Source organism: Hemitrygon akajei, chromosome 1, assembly GCF_048418815.1.
Source record: "Hemitrygon akajei chromosome 1, sHemAka1.3, whole genome shotgun sequence".
NCBI lineage: Eukaryota > Metazoa > Chordata > Chondrichthyes > Myliobatiformes > Dasyatidae > Hemitrygon > Hemitrygon akajei.
In genome coordinates this window covers 88,791,669-88,815,070 of record NC_133124.1, presented here as the reverse complement: position 1 = coordinate 88,815,070, position 23,402 = coordinate 88,791,669, and the positions used below count along the sequence as shown (strand labels likewise).

The 23,402-nt window shown below is 37.9% G+C and overlaps 1 protein-coding gene across 2 annotated transcripts; it reads left to right on the top strand.

Annotated features, from left to right (window-relative positions):
- The first annotated feature begins 217 nt into the window (after positions 1–217).
- On the top strand, positions 218–22,458 carry lrrc30a (leucine rich repeat containing 30a). Of its 2 annotated transcripts, XM_073047632.1 has the most exons (5): positions 218–292; positions 568–645; positions 3,404–3,463; positions 3,590–3,738; positions 19,435–22,458. In XM_073047632.1, the coding sequence occupies exon 5, from the start codon at positions 19,487–19,489 to the stop codon at positions 20,384–20,386; it is 900 nt and encodes a 299-aa protein (XP_072903733.1). In that variant the 5' UTR covers positions 218–292; positions 568–645; positions 3,404–3,463; positions 3,590–3,738; positions 19,435–19,486; the 3' UTR covers positions 20,387–22,458. The 2 variants fall into 2 exon arrangements, with proteins under 2 accessions (XP_072903733.1, XP_072903734.1); XM_073047633.1 differs by lacking the exons at positions 218–292; positions 568–645; positions 3,404–3,463; positions 3,590–3,738 and adding an exon at positions 7,570–7,688.
- Positions 22,459–23,402: the final 944 nt, after the last annotated feature.

The window sequence follows — 23,402 nt, the reverse complement described above, 5'->3', positions numbered from 1 at the left end:
ATCACTATTTCCAAACTGTGGACATTTTTGACAAGCACAAAGGGAATTTTCTCACCTCTTTCTTTTATTACACCGGGATTGAAACTGCCAGGTGGCGGAGATTTGTTGATCGTATCCCCCATCATTTCCTCCATTACTATTTTTAAACCTATATTGAGTTCTGTAGGATTAATTTTAGCGTCACTTGTGCTACTGGGTATTTTGCTCTCTTCTGCTGCTGTGTGATACAAATGAGCAATTGTGCCATTTTCTCATTGTCAGTTTATCTGGTCATTATCACACGGTGATTCAGGTGAGCTTAGTGTATGAAATAACTGCTGGGTTTCCAGATCATCATAATGATTATTCTTTTAAAAAAAAAACTAAATTTGGCTGGAAAACATTTTGGATAACCCAAATTCATGAAAGGTGCTTTTTATTTATATTCCTATTGGATTTGCATGAAAGAAACTAAATTCCATTCTGTTTTTCTAAGCATACTTCTAAAGAAACTTGATTATTTGCTTTGCATTCACATTCCTTTTCTTGCTGAACTTATGATGTCCTCATTTGGAAATATATCTGCAGCCATGGAAACTTCCATCCCGTGAGCCTAGGCTGGATAATGAATCCTAAAGGCAGAGTCACTACTACTACACCAGAGTGGTGAGTCACATAATCATTGACAGCATTGTGCTGTTTTGACAAAGGATGTTACATTGCACAAAAAAACAAATGTACTTTTTGCACTCCAACTCACTTATTCAGATTAATGTCACTTTGAGAGATCATGAGTAATAGTAACCCATCAGTTCTGTCTCAATAATATAAAGGAAAGTGGGCTTACACAGTGTATTTAGATATTCTAGAGTGATTCCAACAGTGATCAACAGGATCTGGAGAAATCTAAATAAAATAATTCTGAGATTGAGGAAACGGAGTCACAGTATTATTTATGTAAACGATTTGAAGTAACTGTACAAGGCTTGATTAGTAAGCTTGCGTATGACACAAAGTTAGGAGGTGTTGTTAATAGTGAAGAAGGTTATCACATATTACAGAGGGATTGTGATCAGTTAGGGAAGTGAGATAAAGAGGGCAAATCGATTTCAACATGAAGTGATGCATCTTGGAAAGTCAAGCCAATGTAGGATTTATACTATGAAGGCCCCCTGAAGGTTAACTTGCAGATTGAATCAGCGGTAAGGAAGGCAAATGCTACGTTAGCATTCATTTCAAGAGGTCTAGAATACAAGAGCAGGGATGTGATGCTGAGGCTTTATAAGGCACTGGTGAGACCTCACCTTGAGTATTGTGAACAGTTTTGGGCCCCTCATCTTAGAAAAGATCTGCTGGGTCCAGAGGAGGTTCACAAGGATGACTGCTGGAATGAAAGGGTTATATGAGGAACACTTGATGCTCTGGATCTATACTCGCTGGAATTCAGAAGATGAGGGGAGAACTCATTGAAACCTCTCGAATGTTGAAAGGCCTAGACAGAGTAGATGTGGAAAGGATATTTTCCATAGTGGGAGAGTCTAGGACAAGAGGGCACAGTCTCAGGATAGAGGGGCGCCCTTTCAAAATGGAGATGCAGAGAAATTTCTTTCACCAAAGGGTGGTGAACTTGTGGAATTTGTCACCACATGCAGCTGTGGAGGCCAGGTTGTTAGGTGCATTTAAGGCAGAGATTGATAGGTTCTTGATTGGACATGGCATCAAAGGTTACGGCAAGAAGTCCAGGAATTGGGGTCGAGGAGGAGAAAAAAAAGGATCAGCCATGATTGAATGGCAGAGCAAACTTGATGGGCCAGATGGCCTAATTCTGCTCCTTTGATTTATGGTCTTATGGTAGCTTAGTATGGAGAGCAATGGACCAGAGGAACAAGTGAATGATTTGCTGAAAGCAGCAGCACAAATATACAGGGTGATGATAATGGCATTTAGCATGCTGGCTTTATCAGCATTGTGTATAGGATTTGGGTTTGTTGCAGTTAGATAAGTCATTGGTAAGGCTGCGCAGAGTACTGCGTCAATGTTGGTGAAACTTGTAGGAAAGATGCGATTGACTGGAAAGAGTGCAGCGAAGATGTTGTCAGGATTAGAGGGCCTATGTTAAAGGGAGAGGTTGGCCAGGTTAGATCCTTATTCCTTGGAAGGTAGGAGAATGAGGGGCAATGTCAATGAAGTGTTTAAAATGATGAGAGCATAGATAAAGTGTTTGGTTTCAGTCTTTTCCTCAGGGTAGAAGAAACCAAACCCAGGGGCATAGGTTTATGGTGAGAGGGGAAATATTTAAGAGGGATCTGAGGAGTAACTTATTCCCACAGAGTATGGTGAGTGTATAGAATAAACAGCAGAGAAGGTGGTGTGACAGGTATAATAGTATCACTTTAGAAGCACTGGATAGGTACATGCAGGACAGATATGGGCTGAGTGCAGGAAATTTGGACTGGCTGGGTGGGCACAGTAATCAGCATGGACTGGGTGTTCCAAAGGGCTTGTATCCATCTTGTCTTGCTATATGATACTGTAACACCGGCGGGTGGGTTTGTTCTCTTTAAAGAAGGTAGGGAATTTGGCATAAGCATCAAGGATCTAGATGGACAGAGAAGATGTTCCTATGGACCAACAGGAAAAGATCAAAATATGGGGCAAATGATTAAAGAGGATATGAGGAAAACATAGATTTTGTCCTCACAAAATTAATGAAATCTGTATTTTATTGTTCATGAGTGAGGGGACATGATGGAAAAAGTATCAATCAATATCTGCAAAAGGAGTAGGACATACATTGGGTAATATTTTACAGAAACAGTGAGCCAATGGGAGTGCTCTGGTAGGAACTAGCACAGATTTAATGGGCTGACTGACCATCGTACTTATTTCACAGTCTCTGATGAAAACCAGGTGTACTGTAATTAAATAAACTAGAAGCAATTGGAAATCTAATGACTGAAATTAGGGCATAATCAGGGAGAAAGGAGTGTTAAAGGGGAACAGCCAACCATGACAGTAACATTTCTAGGATTCCATGATGTAGCAGAGGTGGGTTGTGTAATTCACCAATGAATTTTCAAAAAAATATCAGCTAAATCAGTGCAACCATCTCTGTGCTTTATAATGTTATAGAAGGTGTTAATGTTGCAAAGCTTTGAACTAAATCATACCATGGTAATCTTTAAAACTTAAAGACAAAGCATGATGAAAGGTGCATGTCATTATTTCAGTAATATTGTAGGGTCCCAGCATTGACCTCATGACCCACAAATTAGAGTGGAAGCAAGTCATCCTCAATTCCGAGAGATGAGCTCAGAGAAAAAAGAATCACTATTTACTTTCACAGATTTCAATGTGTTTAGTTACTATACTGTTAGTTTTATATAAGTGCTGAACAATGATAAATATTCTCTCTTTACTCTAGATTACTGCTGTATGCAACTGAAAATTATCTTTTTCAAGTTGATTCATAATAACGAGACAGGTGAGGTTTAGTGCTCAGGAGTTTCAAGTGTATATTAAATGCTGCTTCTTTAATTCTAAAAGTAAAACAACATGCAAACAACCCTCAGAAAATCTACTGTAATACGAGTGATCTGTTTGTATCTAGGATTCCTGATGTCCTGATTATAAGGCCAAGTGACAGAAGCAGCTGTACTCTCAGATTTGGTGTCACTTTAATTGCCCTCATCAGCAATTACAACAACGATGCACTCTTTGACATGCCGAGCTCACCAAGAAGACTTGGTTTTCTTCATTGTAAGTACCTGCATTATATTCAGAAAATTACACTACAATTCAGATTTTTACCTTATTGATTTAAATACTGTTTTGAGTGACATAATTGTTGTTAAAAGGCAGTATTTTTCCAATATTATTGTAAATAAACCTTGATAGACAGCCATTTGTAGCTTTTAAAGTATCAACTACTTTAAATCACCTGTGTATTTATTCAAATATTAGTTATGATTTTACTAAAATACTGAAGTTGGTGTTGCAGGATTTAAATTCTCTGAGATCATAGTGCTCCAATTTATTACATAAACTTTTGATATTCCATTATTTTGTATCTCTGTTTTAACACTGAATTTTCTTCTGAACACTGATATATATCACAGAAATTGATACATAATTTTTTGCAATTGGATTATGTTCAGAAGATATTTCTCCCAGCAGTTTTCTTCTTTGCCAAATAAACAAGTGTTTCTCAGGAGTAGAACCCAGCTGAGAGTTTTATCGAGTCTGTTCTTATTCCACTCTTTTTATCTGGGTGAGTGAAGTTGAATACTAATGTATACAGAGTCCTGGGTTCATTTGTAGAGGCATATTCCAAGAAGTTGGATCACATCCATTTTTGAATTAAAATAGTGAGCACTTCATGCTAATGTATTACCCAACCTACTATCCAGAAAATATGAAGTCGATAGTCAAACTCCCTTTTAGAAAAGAGTTAATGTAGTTTACATTCAGAAACGAGCTAAAGCAGATTCTAAGCAATTCCCACTAGGACCTCAATTAATGTTGTGCATCTCCCAACATTTTAGTGTGTTGTGATGGGAAAATGGAGTCCGAGTTTGAAATCACATTTTGCATGGGAGGTCACCCCAGCAATGGGGTGGCTTTGGTGGAGGAGGCTGCCTCTCAGGGTCAGGGAGAGAGCTCCCATAATCACATAGAGGGACATGCCAGCACTCACTCATGAGGAAAGTGCCAGGAAGAAGGTCCTGAGCAGCTTCAGGGTCAAGATGCCTGTTATACCCACTGTAATAGGAACCTGTCCTTACACAATGCTGATACAATTTTCATCATTTCACACAATATGTCAAGATGATCTGCACACCACTATTTATATGTGTAGAGAACAGATCTTCTCAGGGTATGATTTAACATGGAGATCTGAATTCTTTAAATTGGACCAGCACAGCAAGATGGAAGTAGGTTTGAAAAATCACCTGGGCCCTTCTTGTGGATTATTGACATAGTCTTATTGAGGATTGCTTTGTGAAAAGGTTCACTTTATTTGCATTGGCAAGTCCTGCAATGTAGAAATCTTATGAAAATCCATTCAGAAACTTTATGTTCTTTTGGGGACAAGGGCAGCTTCCTTTGCACCTCTGGGAGGTGAGGCTGTGGTAATGAGCAGGGCTGTTACCCTGGTAATGATTGGCACCTGCCTGTCTCTCCATCTCCTGCTATGCTTCTCCCTTCACCTCGTGACCATCCGGCTCCAGGTCTCCTTGCTGGTCTTCTTGCTGTCTGTGGTTTGCTAGAGCATGTGGCAGGCAGCACACAATGAAGAAGTCGTTGCACCTGCCCACAGGGGTCTGTGCTTTTACCCCTGCATTGTTGTTGGTAATGACATATAATCTTGAGAAGCCAACAGTGATTCCCATTGCTATCCTGGTACTTGTCACCCCTGTACTCTTAATATAGTTGGAGAACACACTAATATGAGGAGCCAGAGGAGCAGATGGTAGTCCCTGTTTCACCCATCCCCACCCATTCCTCTGAACTGTTGATGAAAATGTTTGACAGTACAAGCAGTGCGGATGAATGCTCATGTATCTTGACCTTCACCACAAGGACGTTCTTCTTCTGATCCATTCTGAGGGAGGTAGAAACTGATAATAAGATATTTCTTGCTCATAATAAGTACAAACATATTAAAGGAAACCCTTATGAATGCAGCTGATAGTTTCCCGCATACATGGGAGAGTAATGTTGCTAAAAGAAAATTCGGATGTCCAAGGTGCAACTGTTCCTTTGTAAATTCAAAATAGGAGGAACTATCTCACAATGGAAATCAAGAAGAGCATGTGACATCTCTCAGCATACACTTGATGGAGTTCAGAAGGATGAGGGAAGATCTCATTGAACCCTACTTACTTACTTCAGTCCATCACCCCTACTGGGACATAGGCTGCTCACCAGAGTACCCCATCGTAGGCCATCCCTTCAAGCTGCCTCCAGATGTAGCCCAATGAAGATCTCTCCTCTCCCAGGAATGAGGTCTCTGGAGCTTCTGTCTGTGATTCTGTAGCACTGGGTTTTTAATGGGATGGGTTGTTAGCCCCTTGTCCAACATTAAAAGCTACCAAATATCGAAAAGTCTGGATGGAGTGGATGGTGGGTGAATGTTTCCATTGGTAGGAGTCCAGGATCCATTAGTAGGAGCTTCAGCGTAAAGGAATATCCCTTTAAAACTGAGAGGAGGAGGAATTTCTTCCTGTAGAAGCCAAATCCTCAGGTATATTTAAAGTGGAGATGAATAGATTCTTGATTGGTCAGGGGGTTAAGAGTTACAGAGAGAAAGCAGGAGAATGGGGTTGAAATAGTGGAGAAGACTTCATGAGCTGAATGGCTTCATTCAACTTCTATATTTTATGGTCTAAGAAGGTGTCCAAATGTCCTGATGAATTTAGCAGTTAGCAACATATTGGAAGGCACTGATCTGCTGCACCTTCCCAGCAAGAATAAGGTGTGTGATACTGAAGCAACATTTAACACAACTAAAGTTCAACTTATTCCATCAGTGACCTTGATGGCATTCCCAACTTGATTCAAACAGCATTATTGTTATTAAACAGCACAATTGATTCTTTGACATACTGTGAGCAATACAAGGTAGTCATTTGAAAAACAACTCTCTGATAATTATATTAAAGAGAAGTATATAATTTTTATTACATTGTGAAAAGCTTGCTTCTTGACTTTAGTCCTATGAGGTTAAAGTTATGGTTGCAGCATTTACTTCTAAAATGAAGATGTGCTTAATCTATGGCTTATCCCATTGCAGGACCTTTAACACAAAAATATTGGAAGACATTAGTTTGAAAGAGTAAAATAAGTTACCTGACATCCCCACATTTAGTCAATATTTAATCAACATTATGTTTGTAATTATGGAAACTTGCTTTAGATTTAAGTGCTGAGTCAGATTAAAAAGATTAAGGTGTTGAGACCGAGGGCAAAGGATGAACCAGTGCTCAGTTCACTCTTCAGTGAGGATTTACTTGCCTCCGCTCTGAACTGACTCTGCATCTGTGGCCTGTAGCCATCAGGCTCCTGTGTCAATGGACTCCGTGGTTATGGACTCACTTTCGGGGTCTCTGTGGCTCATTATCTGTATACTATTTGTTTCCTTTTGTTATTGTTTGCATGATTTGTTCTTTTTTGCACATTGGACGTTTGACGGTTTTTGTGTTGTGGGTTTTGTTTTCTATGGATTCTATTGTGTTTCTTTGTCTTGAGACTGCCTGCAAGTAAATGAATCTCAAGGTTGGATGTGGTACACATACTTTGATAATGAATGTACTTTGAACTTTGTACAACAGCTGCTAGATTGGTAATTGATAATTGGTTTATTTTTGTCATGTACCAGGATACATGAAAAACTTTGTATGATTCCAGAAAGATCATTCCAAGCACAAATTTCCAGAGGTAATTTTTTTTTGTGTGTGCCATACTCTGCCAGAGCCTTGGCGACCACTCTTTTTTTTAAGTGGTTGCTTGGAGGAAAGATTTTGTGAGTGGTCCCCCACGTCCTTCTCACAGCGCAGTGTTTATTTTTTACGAGGCCGAGTTGTGAGCTCGACACTGAACCCGGCACGGATGGAAAGTGTGTCCGGGAGTGGCTCGACTGGATTCGAACTCGGGAACCTTCGCTCCGGAGTCCGGCGCTGATGTCACTGTGCCACCTGCCGGCTGAGGTAATATAAAAGGTTAAAAAAAAATAACAATGCAGGATATATTGCTAAATCTACCGAGAAAGAGAAGAGCAGGTAGGCAATAAAGACTTGATCTTTATTGTACAAGAGGGCAAATCTAGAAACTGTTATAACAGCAGGCTAAAAGCCAACCTGGAGCCTGGTTTCCTCCATTGCAACAGTGACAAAACTAAAATCAAAATTAATTAATTTTAGTCTGCATTGAGGTTACTGAGAGATGCAAAAAGTCTATCATATTTTTTGTTGTTCTTCTGGGCCATTTATTGAGAACCCAGATCTACTGACCAAATGTGGACATTGCACTTCAAGAAGGGCACAGCAGATAACTGAAATAGGGACAAAGATGGTGAACTTCAGTTATAAAGAAGGACTGAAGAAACTGGGAGTATTTCCCTTAGACAGTGAGTGGGTCAGCAACCAAATGACGCAAATTTCTTTTGATCGGCAAAAACTCCACAGACAGCATAAGGAAATTATATTTTTGGAGTGGTAAATTATTCTCATTTTAATTACACTGTGTGAAAGTGCTATAGAAGTAGTAACTTCAAAAGGTTCTGGATAAACACTTAAAAGTAAAGAAAATTACCAGACTGTAGGAAAAACAGCAAGAGGGTGCACCTAATTGAAGAGTTAATATTATTTGTTTTGATGGTGGAATGTGGTTGGTGCTCCTGCATCATAATTGTAGGACTTGAGTTGGATCCTTGGGCAGAGCCGAGGTAGGATTTGCTTGTTCGCGCTGTGAAGTTCTGCTGGATGCCCAATGATATGCTGAGGGGATAATTGGGTACCCTGTAATATAGATAAGCACAAAAGATCAAATAGACGTGAGAGAGAATAAGATGCAGGCCTACAGGAAAAGCAATTGAGCAGTAATGGTATTGAATGGATTGCTTTGTTTGCCTGCTTTTTAACTTCCAAGTGTTTATCCAGTTCCCTGTTGAAGTTACTGCTTCTGCAACACTTTCATGCCGTGCGATTACAATTAGAACAAATTACTACTCTTCAAAGACTGGCTCGCAGGTCAGCCTTGGACAAGGTGTAGCACCTGTTTAGACCCTGATCAGGGTCATATGAAACCAGGGAGCAGGTAGTAGATGGTTGTATGAGCAGCTGGTGCATATCGCAAGTACTGGTTATGTGACCACTGAAGCTAGGCAGACAATCTCTGAAGGGTATTGATAATGACTGGGGTCACTCATCTTGCAAACACACTGCGATGGCAAATCACTTCTGTAGAAAAATTTGTCAAGGACAATCATGGTTCAGGATAGAAAAAAGAATAAGAACAGCAGCGGAAGGGGGTCTTGCCCACAGTCAATGATCCAATTAAAGACAGATGGAAGAGTATGATCACTCGCATCACATGACACAGCACATAATGATAATCATGACTACTCTGCAAATAGTATTTCCTCATTTTTATGGAGTTTTTGCAATGGATTTAATGAGCCGAATAGTTTCTTTCTATGCTGTAAGTAGTAGAAAGAACAAAAAGGCAGGACATTATGTAAATGGAATGCTGGTTATGATTTAACACCCATCCATAAAATCTCTTAAGTTTCCTTCTGCTCTTACAAATCCACTGTCAGCTTCTCCAATCCCCCTTTAGTGGCTGAAATTCTCCAACTTGGACTGTTACAGTGCCTTGATGTCCTCCTGCAGTAAAAATAGTTGGTGTGTATTTGCAGTTAGCAACTAAGATGGCAAATTTAATGTTTAATTATAGCAAGGAGGGCGGGTTACAAAAGTATGGAGGTTTTACTGTAACTGTGAAGCCAAATCTCATTTATGCTATCAGTTCAACAAAAATTGAATTATTTAAATTGCATAGGAAACATAACCTCTTTCCAAAAATGTACTGCATTCAAAAATCAAATGCAAATCAAACCTTTTCCTGAAAAATTATGGAAACTGCTCAAGTTGGATCAATTACTGATGGAATGAAAGAGAATGTTGCATTTATATAGCATGATTTATACCAATTTCAGGACACTCCAAAATGCTTCACAAGAAATTACCGTAGATTCCGGATTTTAAGCCGCTACTTTTTTCCCACATTTTGAACAGCTTTGAACTCTGCGGCCTTTAATCCAAAGCGGCTAATACATGTTTTTTTTTCATGCCGCCTCGTAAACATTTTGCCTCGTAACAGTAGACCAATAAAATTGATGAGTAGTTCACAGAGGTCCAATGAAATTGTACGATAAATCAAGCGCACTTTCACAATTAAATTATTGTAAATCAGTCATTTGTACTCACCCTCATCAACATGGAAAACACTCGAAGAAAAGCATTGTGCTGCCTTTATGGCAGTTATTTAGTTTATAATATTTTCGCTTAGTAATTCATTTTCTAGTTAAAGTTAGAAGAGTTTTAACTATATTTGTTTTCTGTACTACATCGCGGGATGCTATGACGTCACACCCGGTTTCGCCGCGTCTTGTGGGATACCGGTTTGCGATAAACGGGACGGCGGGGGGGAGCGGCGGAGCGAAAACGCTGCTTTTAAGTTAAAGGCGATCAATAACTTTTCCTGGTAGGCTGCAGTATATATATTTTTTTACCAGTCGTTAGGAGATATTGGAATGTTGTTCAGTAAAGAAGTATACGCAACGTATATTTAAAAGTAGCCGCGTTACGGGCACGGTTCGAAAAAAAGCATTTGCAATATGTATTTGTTTTTGTTACCATATGGATTTAATTAAAAGTTAAAAAATCCTCACGTGTAATATCTTTCTGTGTAAATATCTCATATTACAACGTGGGACACCTGCGGCCGAAAATCCGGTGCGGCCTAAAATCCGGTGCGGCCTTTACAAGTAAAAAATTGATTTTATTTCTAAAATTAGAGCCAGCGGCTTAAAATCAGGTGCGCTCTGTAGTCCGGAATCTACGGTAAGTATGTGTAATGAGATTAGTTTTAGTCTGATTTTAGGGAAGATATAACTGCTTTGGAGGTACTGTGGAGAAGATTCACCAGATCGGTTCTGGGTAAGACAGGTTTATCTCTTGAGGAAAGATTAAGAACTTTGGGTCCTTGTTCTCTGGAGTTTAGAAGGAAAAGTGGTGAGCTTACTGAAACACATTACATTTCCTTTGGTGAAGGAATTTAGAATCAAGGACAAAGTCTCAGGGATAAGGGGTTGCACATTTAAAAACAAGGCAAGGAGATTTTTTTTTCCCTTCAGAGACTGTGAATCTGCATTTCATATCTCAGGGAGCTATGGATGCTTCATTAAGAATTTTCAAAGCCGAGTTCTAGATTTTTAGACTTTAGGAGAGCCAAGAGTTATGGAGAAAAGGGCTTTTGCTGAAATCAGTTCAACTGCAATTGTACTGAATGGTGGGACAGGTTTGAGATGTGTATGGCCTACTTTATATACAATGACAGAAGCTGGTTTGTCTCATCCAAAGCTGTTTCTTCACTGATTCTAGATTACATTTTATGCTCTATCTTTAATACAGTAAAATATTAAAGTGTTTTACAAGAGGAATAGGGAATCACAGGGTAGGTAAACTCAGATATTGTGGCACATCTGTTGGAACTTAGTTTGGATGTCACAAATTTGGATTTTTTCTGTGACATCCCAGGTAGGGCAAAATAACAGGTGTAACACCATCAACAGTTATCAAAGACAGCTGAGACTGGAGGTGATTGTATGGCTAAAGAAATTAAAACACAGATCATTTATCAATCACTCACATTTGGTTCAGTTTTTTGGTATCATTACAGCCTCATGTCTCGAGGTTTATTATTCCCTTGTACACTGCATAAATGAGATAATATTTTAAAGTGTTATTAAATTTAAAGAAACAATAACTAAAATGTGTAATCTAGTTGTAAAATTAGAGAAGCATAACTGCTACACAGTGATTAACAGGCATATTTTATTAATAATTTATTATGCTCTGCTTATGAGCCCTAGGCTAGATTTAATTGTTCCTAATACAGCACATTTTTTTATGGAACTACCATGAGATCATAGATTTTTGTGTTCAAGTCAAATAATATCTAATGATATATTTCAGATAAGCCAGTATCAGGACATAACAGAAATATGAAATTAACATAATAAAACACTTAGCAACTGTGGAAGGGGAAGATATTTATGTATCGGGGAACTTGCTTTTCTTACATTAATATCGTGACTGCACCCTTCATTCCAGGGTCCTTTATCACTGACAAATTTAGACAGACAGATAGATGGATAGATACTTTATTGATCTCAAAGGAAATTACAGTGTCACAGCATTACAAGTGTGCAGATATACAAATATTAGAAGTAAGAAAGAATTAAAAAAAAAGTGACCTCAAACAGTCTAACGAGGGGGTCATCACTTCCCTGGCTATAGGTTGACTCATTTTGAAGTCTAATGGCTGAGGGTAAGAGTGACCTTATATATCGCTCTTTGGACCATCTATTACTAAAGGTGCTCCTCTATTCAGCCAAGGTGGCATTCAGAGGTTGAGAGACATTTTCCAGAATTGCCAGCATTTTCCGCTGGGTCTTTTGTTCTACCACAGCCTCCAGAGTGTCCAGTTTGATTCTTATAATAGAGCCAGCCTTTCTAATCAGTTTATTGAGCCTGTTATTGTCATGATTTGCTAACAACTCAATTATCCCTGATGAATTGTGACATTAAGTGTCCACTGATTAGTCTACAACAAACCCACATTCTGAACTAATTAACAATCAGGATGGCAAAATACATGAAAATAAGAAACAGGAATAGTATGTGTCACGACCCCTTGAGCCTGCTTCACTGTTTTGGTGGGAACATGGCTAATCTGACCGTAGCCCCAGTCCTGCATTCCTGTCTACCCCCACCATAATATTTCAAATATCGATCTAAATTTGTCTTAATTATCACCTGTTACAGCTGAAGAAGTCATCCTTGGTCACTTTTTATAATGAGGGTCCCATATGAGTCTGAATATTTGCTTTATCCAAGATACCTGGAGCAGAGGTAGAATATTAACATGGTTGATATTTATAAGGGTAAACAGGCAACATCAAGAGCCATTAAATTGTGTTATATTATTTCATGGGGTTGCCTCTGTGTCAAAAACTCCTGAACTCATTCTTCATATGTACTATGTCTGATAATGGGTTCAGGAATGATAGACATACAGTCGAATCCTATCCACTATGTTAAATGTGTTAATATCCCACAATCTCCATTTGATGGGAACTTATCAAGTGTTACGAATGTGCCACAACTCTGAGGGGCCGAAGGGTGCAAAGTCGCCCCCTCCTTTTCGAGAATTGCAAGATCACTATTAATTCGGGTCTGGGACCCAGGAAATGAGAGAGAATCCACAAGGTTTGGAATGCGTCCTGGCCTCAGCGAAACAAAGCCACTGATAACGGCCATTGTCTCGTGGAGACGGAATTGTGTATTGAGTACTGTACTATTCATTGAAGCCCCTCAGGGGACGACCAGAGTGGGCTAGTTGAGGGATTGCATCATCCCAACTTGATTGACATCTGATACCCCGTGAGTAAGGATAAAAGAGGGTCTGGGGAACAACCCCTTGAGACGCACCAGGAGAAACACTAGAAATCTCCTGACAGCGTTTAATAGCGACAGCCGGTGGGGCCCGTGTGCGTCCTTTCCCTTGCCTGGGTTGGCGGGCTCACCACGGAAGAATGGCTTAGCTAAAGGAGAGGCCACAAGTGAACGGCCACACCAACGGGACTCCTGAGGGATCGAAATCATAAAGGTTGGAAAACCCACAGGGTAACTGTTCCCATTCTATTCCTATTTCCCTCTCTCTCCAACAAAGTGCAACACAGCGACAACCAAAAGGCTGCAGCTTGTGGAACTGCAGTGAACTGTACATTTCCATCGGACAATTCATTATCCCCTAGACAACGATAGAGCTTATTTCTTATTGATTATTATTATACCCGCACTTTTAGATTTAGTATTGACGACGTATATTATCTGTATATTTGCATTGATATTATTTTTGTGTATTTTTACCAATAAATACTGTTAAAAATAGTACCATCAGACTTCAATGGACCTCTCTATCTTTGCTGGTAAGTGACCCAGTTACGGAGTTCATAACACAAGTAAAAAGGAGTGTGGCAGATACCAGCAGTACAGTGATATATGATGGCAGCTCACAGATTCACTACTCCTTACTTTGACTGGATCATCTAATTCAGCTTTTAAGTTTAATTGTCCTTCAATCATACATGAATATACAGCCAAACAAAACAGTATTTCTCTGGGGCCAAGGTGCAGGTCACAACACCAACACAGTACAAGGCACATATAGCACATATAATTATAATTGCAGTTAGCATAAAGTGAACTATATAAAAATAATTAGCCCAGGTCCCTGAGTGTCATATCCTGCAGATTGATGATGCAGGATGTATTTGGCAAGAACAAGCCACAGCGGTCCAATCATCATGCACTATTGTAGTTGCAGGCGATTGATAACCACTTAAAAACATTGAGAAATTCTCACCCGTTATCAAAATGGAATAGAACTGAACAATAACACACAGCATGCTCGGATAATGTTCATATACATGCACATCCGTTCCCATTTCCTATTACCCTAACATAGCTCTCACGACAGATCAAAGGATAGGCTTGGAGTGCTGGAAGCTGGTAATTAAGTTCCTGATGTTGACTCCTGGGGCTGAAGTGTCTGAGGCTCTAATTCTGCCTCAGAGGGGGCAGAGGTTCAGTTCATATTCTCTCATTCTGCATTAGTCAATGGGTTGATAGAGGATGGCTGTCAGTGCCACAGATTAAAAAACATGTGGGAACCATCACTAAAGATGGTACTCACTCTCCCCACACCTTCAAAGTGAGCTGGTCAGTGTGAAAGTGCAGATATTAGCAATAGTCACATTCCTATCTCTCCTCATTTGTCTCAGCTCTTCCAATTGCACTCTGTGGTGAAGTTAAAATGAAGTCTTGGGCACTTTAGAGGTTCCTACAAGATTTAAGATGTGAATCATAACACTGATTGCTAGGATGACAATGAATCTTACTATCACTCCAAGGCAATTTCAAAAGTACTTATTCCTTGCAATGTAGCAATAAAAATGTGAAGAGCAGGTTCATCTACAGAAGTTATCCCATCTGAAACATTCTCTTATGAGTGCAGCACTTTAGTCCACTTCTTTCCTTTCCTGTTGTTCCCTGTTCTTATTGGTTTATACTGAAATCACTTTGAAATCATTCCTTGTGCAGGAAGGCACAGAGTCGACTGCACTTCCTTAGAAGGTTGGCGTCATTCAATGTTTGTAGTGAGATGCTGAAGATGTTCTTTCTTTCTTTTTAAATCTTTTTATTAATTTTAAGAAAAACATAAGTGAAATATGAATACAAAACATTTGAGAGTACATAATTAATAGTTTAAATAGACAATCAGATATATAATAATCAATATACAAGGCCTCCCAAACTCATAGTATTAATGTAAAAGAATCGAAAAAGAGAAACCCCCCCCCAAAAAAAAACTAAAAGAAAACTTTAAAAAAACTAACCAACATGGGCAATTGCATAATGTTAAATACATACAGTAGTGCCGATAACTCCGAACCTCCATCCAAATAATTAAGGATAATAACAGTAAGGTTTAGGATCAGACCATTTAACTCATATGAAAATGTTGAATAAATGGTCTCTAAGTTTCCTCAAATTTAACTGAAGAATCAAAAACCCCACTTCTAAATTTTTTTCTAAACTCAAACAAGAAATGGTTTGAGAAAACCACTGAAATACAGTTGGAGGGTTAATGTCTTTCCAATTCAGTAAAGTAGATCTTCTAGCCATTAATGTAACAAATGCAATCATTCGTTGAGATGAAGCAGATAGACGATTATTATCTATCATTGGTAAACCGAAAATTGCAGTAAAAGGATGCGGTTGGAAATTGATATTTAAAACTCTTGAAATAATATTAAAAATATCTTTCCAATAATTTTGTAAACAAGGACAAGACCAGAACATATGAGTCAATGAAGCAACATCAGAATGACATCGGTCACAGGTTGAATTAACATAAGAATAAAATCGAGCAAGTTTATCTTTAGACATGTGAGCTCTATGTACAACCTTAAATTGTATTAGGGCATGTTTAGCACAAATAGAGGACGAATTTACCAATGATAAAATTTTTTCCCATTGCTCAGTAGATATAGAGCAATGCAATTCTTCTTGCCATTCCTTCTTAATTTTTTCTGATACATCTGGCTGTACACTCATAATCATATTATAAAGGATAGCTACTAAACCCTTTAGACAAGGATTGAGGGCTAAAATTCTTTCTGTAATGTCCAATGGACATTCTTTCGAAAAAGACTTTAATTCATTACACAAAAAATTTCTGACTTGAAAATATCTAAAAAAATGGGTTTTAGGTAAATTATATTTATTAGATACCTGTTCAAAGGACATAATGTTATCATCCAAAAACAGATCACGAAAACATGTTATACCTTTTGTTTTCCATAAAAGAAAAGCTTGATCTATAGATGAAGGCCAAAAGAAGTAGTTAGATATTATAGGACATGACAGCATAAACTTATTCAAGCCAAAAATTTTACGAAATTGAAACCAAATTCGTAATGTATACTTGACTATGGGATTAGTTATCTGTTTATTCATTTTGAATAACGAAAAAGGAAGTGAAGATCCTAAGATTGAAATCAGTGAAAAATCTTGTACAGATTTACATTCCAAATTTACCCATTGTGGGCAAGCAGCTGTAGTCGATTCTTGTGTCCAGAATATTAAATACCGTATATTAACTGCCCAATAGTAAAATCTTAAGTTTGGTAGAGCCAAGCCGCCCTCCTTCTTAGGCTTCTGTAAATATTTTTTGCCTAGTCTAGGATTTTTGTTCTGCCACAAATAAGAAGATATTTTAGAGTCAACCATATCAAAAAAAGATTTCGGAATAAAAATTGGTAATGCTTGAAATAAATATAAAAATTTAGGTAGTATCATCATCTTAATAGCATTAACTCTGCCTACCAATGACAAAGATAGTGGAGACCACCTGATAGCAAGTTGCTTAATTTGTCAATTAAAGGTAGAAAATTAATTTTAAATAAATCTTTGTTTTTTAGTAATTTTAATACCTAAATAAGTAAAATAATCTGTAACAATTCTATATGGTACATGATTATAAATTGGAACATGCATATTTCATGGAAATAGTTCACTCTTATTAAAATTCAATTTATAACCAGAAAAGTTACTAAATTGAGCGAGCAAAGAAGAAATAGCAGGAATAGATCTTTCAGGGTCAGATATATATAATAACAAATCATCCGCATATAATGATACCTTATACGTCGTCTCCCCACGGGTAATACCAAGAATATTGGGTGATTCACGAATAGCTATAGCTAAGGGTTCTAAAGCAATGTCAAATAGTAAAGGACTTAAAGGACAACCTTGCCTTGTACCACGAAATAGCTGAAAAAAAGGGGATCTTTGATTATTGGTAAAAACCAAAGCTAAGGGTTTATGGTATATTAATTTAATCCATGATATAAATTTTGAACTAAAATTAAAATGTTGCATTGTATTAAATAAATATGGCCATTCGACTCTATCAAATGCTTTTTCGGCATCTAAAGAAATGACACATTCTGGTATTTTAGATGAAGAGGTATAAATAATATTAATTAATTTTCTAATGTTAAAAGATGAATAGCGATTTTTAATAAATCCAGTCTGATCTTCAGAAATAATTCGAGGTAATATATTTTCTAATCTAATAGCCAAAATTTTACTAAAAATCTTAAAATCCATATTCAACAAGGATATAGGCCGATAGGATGCGCATTCAGTAGGGTCTTTATCTTTTTTAAGAATTAAAGAAATAGAAGCTTCATAAAAAGATTGTGGTAATTTGCCTATACTTAATGCATCTTTAAAAATTTTACAAAGCCAAGGAGAAAGTGTGGAAGAAAAAGATTTTAAAAATTCTGTAGAGAAACCATCTGGACCAGAAGCTTTACCCGAATTCATTGAAAAAATAGCCTTTTCTATTTCAGACTCCGTAATAGGTGTATCCAAAAATACACTATCCTCAACAGTTACTTTTGGAATATTCAATTTCCTTAAAAATTCATTTATTATAGAAGAGTCCTTAGTACATTCTGATTGATATAAGGAATTATAAAAATCTTGAAAGGCTTTATTTATCTCTTTGTGATCGATCGTCAAAGTATCATCTTGTTTACGAATCCTAGTAATCTGTCGTTTATCCGAAACAATTTTCAATTGGTTAGCTAGTAATTTACCAGACTTATCTCCATATATATAGAATTGGGCTTTTGATTTAATTAACTGACTTTCAATCGAGGAGGATAACAATAAGCTATGCTCCATTTGAAGTTCCACTCTTTCTTTATAAAGTTCTTTGCTGGGGGTCATTGAATAAATCTTGTCAATTGCTTTGATTTTATCAACTAGTGTTAATATTTTAGAATTAGTTCGTTTCCTAACTCCAGCAGAATATGAAATAATCTGTCCACAAATATATGCCTTAAAAGTATCCCATAAAGTTCCACTAGAGATCTCTGCTGTAGAATATGTTGAGAAAAACAAATCAATTTGCTGTTTAATAAACTTAACAAAGTCAAAATCCTGCAATAAAACAGAATTGAACCTCCAACCTTTAGCATTAATATATGAATCCGTCATCTTAATACATAACTTCAAAGGTGCATGATCAGATATGGTAATAGAGTCATATTTACAATCCACAACATCTGTAAGTAAATGGTGATCAATAAAAAAGTAATCAATTCTTGAGTAGTTATGATAAACATGGGAAAAGTATGAAAACTCTTTGTCATTAGGGTGTAAAAAAACGCCAAATTTCACAAATTGCTGAATCAATCATAAAAGAGTTAATGAGAGAAGCCGATTTATTTGGAAGAGTTTGGGTGGGCTTGGATCTATCCATCAAAGGGTTTAAACAAGAAGATGTTCTATAGGTCAGTTGTGGAGAGCGCCCTCTTCTTTGTGGTGGCGTGTTGGGGAGGCAGCATTAAGAAGAGGGACGCCTCATGTCTTAATAAGCTGGTAAGGAAGGCGGGCTCTGTCGTGGGCACAGAACTGGAGAGTATGACATCGGTAGCAGAGCGAAGGGCGCTGAGTAGGCTAAGGTCAATCATGGAAAACCCTGAACATCCTCTGCATAGCACCATCCAGAGACAGAGAAGCAGCTTCAGCGGCAGGTTGCTATCGATGCAATGCTCCTCAGACAGGATGAAGAGATCAACACTCCCCAATGCCATTCGGCTTTACAATTCAACCGCCAGGGGTAAGATATGTTAAAGTGCCAGGATTAGGACTGAGCTTAAGTTACCATTCAATGTATTTTAGTAAACTATTTAAGAACTTTTTAAAAGCTAGTTATTAATGCTTTTTGAGAGGGTGATTTTAGATGCATATCATATTTATACTGAGTTAAGTATTGTATGTAATTGGTTTTGCTACAATAAGTGCATGGGACTTTGGAAAAAATGTTGAATTTCCCCATGGGGATGAATAAAGTATCTATCTATCTATCTATCTATCTATCTAAGTACGGTGTCAAATAAATCGAAATCCAACCGAAATCCAATGTTCAATATAACTTGTGTTGTACAATTGTTGACTTCTTAAATAGCCCTATCAAACTTTGCTTACTTCAGACAAGTCTTGAATTTTGTCAATTTTAATTTTATAGGTCACCAGTATGTGACACTGGAAGAAAAAAAGTAACAACCTTCAGAGTAAAGATGGGAGCTTGTGTGTCGAGGAAAACTTCCAAAGAAGAACGAAGGAAAACAATAAAAAGGAAAAGGGTAATAGCTTCAGAAGGAAAGGAGACACTTTTAACTGCTGAACTGAGGAATCGACTGAAGACTGTTTATGGCCAAAACTCTCTGAGATTAGCAATGATGAAAATGACAGAAGTCCCAAATATTATTTGGCAAGTAACTGAAATAGAGAAACTAAACATGTCACATAATTTCCTGTTCCGCATTAGCCCTGGCATTGAGAAGCTTCAGAATTTAGTCATATTGAATTTATTGAGGAATCAGTTAACTGCCCTGCCGAAGGAAATCGGAATGCTGAGGAAGCTGAAGGTTTTATTTGCTGACCAGAATTGCCTCAAGGAAGTCCCACCCGAATTGGGCCAGTGCAAGAAATTGCAAGTACTGAGTCTCTCCCACAACATCATCTCATCTCTCCCTGAGAACTTGGAAGAGCTAAAGAAATTGGATAAGCTCAATTTAAGCAACAATCGATTTGTCCAATTGCCCATGTGCATCTACGGGATGAGAAGTTTAACTTTCCTAAACATAGGCTGCAACAAGATTGAAAGTATTTCTGAAAGCATTGGCCAACTGGAAAGCCTGAGGATATTTATTGCTGAAGGAAACAGGCTTCGATTTCTGCCTAAATCCATCTGTATGATGCAGCCCCTTAAACTGCTCAATGTGAACTATAATGACATTGAAAATCTTCCCACAAATCTCCCCATGTTGACAGAGTTGGAAAGGATAGCCTGCCATTCACTAGATACAGGGCTTCATGTCAAATGCAACCCATTATCCAAGCCACTGCCAGATCTTGTAAATGAGGGTATTGAATCTCTATTTGAGTATTTAAAGCCCAAGTGGGGCAATGAATGACAAATTTATCACTAAACACCTGGAGAAATTGAGTGCACCTTTCAAAATAGGCTTTTTGGCTGTGGAATTAGTTGATGCACGCAGATTGCCTGATTTTAAGTCACAATGCACAGTATGTGCACCTTGAAGAGCATGAGTTTGCAAAGGCATGTCTTAGAAAACTGAATTTACTTTTTAAAGCCATTCAAAGACAGAGTAAATTCTAATTTTTTTTTACAATTTTACATTGTTTGAAGGTTTGTGTGATTTAGACAGGTTTGCAGAGTGTTTTCTGGAAGTAAATTATGAATTAAAATATATTAGTTAATATTTGATACCAATTTCATTGCGGGTCCTGAGATTTCTGTGTTTCATCTGATAACTTGAGGTCATGCAGAAGGCAAGCCATGGACAGTACCATGACTTCCAGGCTCTCACCCCACCCTACTCTGGCCTTCACCAATAATCATTCAGAAAATATGTAACAGACCACTCAAATATTTATTCTGCTCAAAGCAAACACATTTAATTATTTTGTACATATGCTTAATATGTTTTGTGCACTTGACTAAACACTTGCTCAAGAACATATTTGGGCCTTTCCTTCTTTCTATGTGTTTAACAGGTTATGAGATCAAGATACTCCTTGCCAGGAAACTTTTCTTAGTCATGTATCAATGATAGCTTTAAAAGTGCTCATGGTCAAGATATGACACAAGCAGCCATTAATAAACTCAATCTAATTAGTTAGTAACTCACACAAAATGCAAGTGGAATGCAGCAGGCCAGGCAGCATCTATAGGAAGAAGTACAGTCGACATTTTGGGCTGAGACCCTTCGTCAGGACTAACTGAAAGAAGAGATATTTCCTCTTTCAGTTAGTCCTGATGAAGGGTCTTGGCCCGAAACATCGTCTGTACTTCTTCCTATAGATGCTGCCTGGCCTGCTGCGTTCCACCAGCATTTTGTGTGTGTTGCTTGAATTTCCAACATCTGCAGATTTCCTCGTGTTTGCCTAATTAGTGTCAGCAATGAAAGTCAAATTTCTCCCCCACTACCCCATAATTAGGAACAATGTAACTTAAGACCTTGAAAATTGATCAGAGAAATATAGAATGGATTTGGAAAGGACAGGTCAAGACTGGTGAACTTATAAATTGTATTGAACACTAAAATAGCATGCAGGAAAATGTTATTTGGTCAGAAGGCAACAGTATAGTCTTTCATTTGTGGAAATTAAAGCTTTTAGAATTAAAGTGAAATTAGTAATCTTATTTGAAACTGGCTGAGAGTCAAAAGACAGAAAATAGGACAAAAGACAGAAATTGCTTACTCGACATTAGCAAAACCAAAGAGTTGATTACCGACTACGGAAGGGCGAAGCAGGAGACAATTGAATCAGTCATCATTAGGGAAATAGCGGCCGAGAGGGTCAGTAGCTTTAAGTTCCATGACATTAATATATCAGTGGATTTGCCCTGGAACAAACACATATGTGTCATTACAAAGAAGTCATGACAGCATCCCCACTTTCTTAGAAGTTTGCAGGTCACCAAAAACTAAGACAAACTTCTATAGATGCACAATGGAAAGTATTCTAACTCATTTCATCATTTCCTGTTATGAAAAAGAACAATGCCCAGGTTTGGAAAAGGCTAAAGAAAGTGGTGCACACAATTTAATCTATCACAGAATAGAACCCCTCCCCATCATTAAGTATATTTACACAGAGCGGTGACACACTAAAGCAGCATCTATCATCAAAGACTCCCACCATCCAAGCCATGCCCTCTTCTTACTACTACCATTGGGCAGGAGGTACAGAGCCTTGGGTCCTACATTGCCAGGTTCAGGAACAGTTATTACTCCACAGCTATCAAGATCGTGAACTGGCATGGATAACTTGTTTCACCACGACTGTGAACTGACTCTCTGACCTTACAGATTCACTTTCCAGGACTCACGCTCTCAGTATTATTTTTATTTGCACAGTTTGTCTTTTGCGCATTGGTTGATTGTCAGTTTATGTATGGTCTTTTTGTAAAAATCAATTGTATTTCTTTCTCCCTGTAAATGTCTTCAAGAAAATAAACCTCAAGGCAATATATGGTGACATACACGTACTTTGTTAATAAATTTACTTTGAACTTTGAAATAGGAAAATGGGAAGATATTTGGAAGGATGTGACCAGTAATGGCCACAGGAATCTGCATTAGACCAATGATAAGTGGCATTTATTAACCAAATAGATGGTTCAACAGAGAATCAAAATGGTGATGACCCATTGATAGGTAGTCCTGTGTAAATAACTACTATTAAATGAAAGTTAGAAGCAAAGGGACTTGAGGGAATGAGCTTCGACCATTAAAATGTCAAGGAAAGGCAAGGAAAATAATCAAAATGAAATGCTGGTCTTCAGGTACAAGTCTTACAGTGCAAATCACAGGATGACAGAATAGTTATGAGTTGAAAAGAGGCCATATTTTTTAGTCTGCACTAGGTCTGGGAAAGAGCAATTAAGCTACTTCCATTGTCCCTCCTTTTCCCCATTTCCACATAGATGTTTTCCTCTCAGATGAATATCCATCTCCTTTATGAAAGTTACTTTTACTTGAGCCTTCAACACAACCCCTGGTGGTATCCACCAATGGTAAAATATTGTTTTCCTCAAGCACTTATCAGTTATGTATTAACTTTACTTAGAGTATGATCTTCTGGTAAGATGGCAGAGCATTCAGGCATAGCGGCCTCTTGGGGGCCAACCTAAAGTGTTTTTGTCTTTTTAAAATGTCTTTTTATGATCGCAGGACAATGTTAGACAGTAAGAACTTCAGGTACTGCAGGTCTACCCCATCAGTGAGCTGCTCCTTGACAGAGGACCTGGACTTGGTGTGGACTGTGTTGTTGCTGGTATCGATAGGTGAAGCAGGTGTGCAATCTAACAGCGAGTAATTATCTTGGATGTTTCTCTTGCGATTCCAGGACCCTGTTGCACATTAATAATGTAAAATGCTGCAAGTCTATTTCCTCACTTAC

Bases quoted from the DNA above. Each gene is read 5' to 3' on its own strand.
- lrrc30a (XM_073047632.1), top strand. From the start codon at position 19,487: ATGGGAGCTTGTGTGTCGAGGAAAACTTCCAAAGAAGAACGAAGGAAA.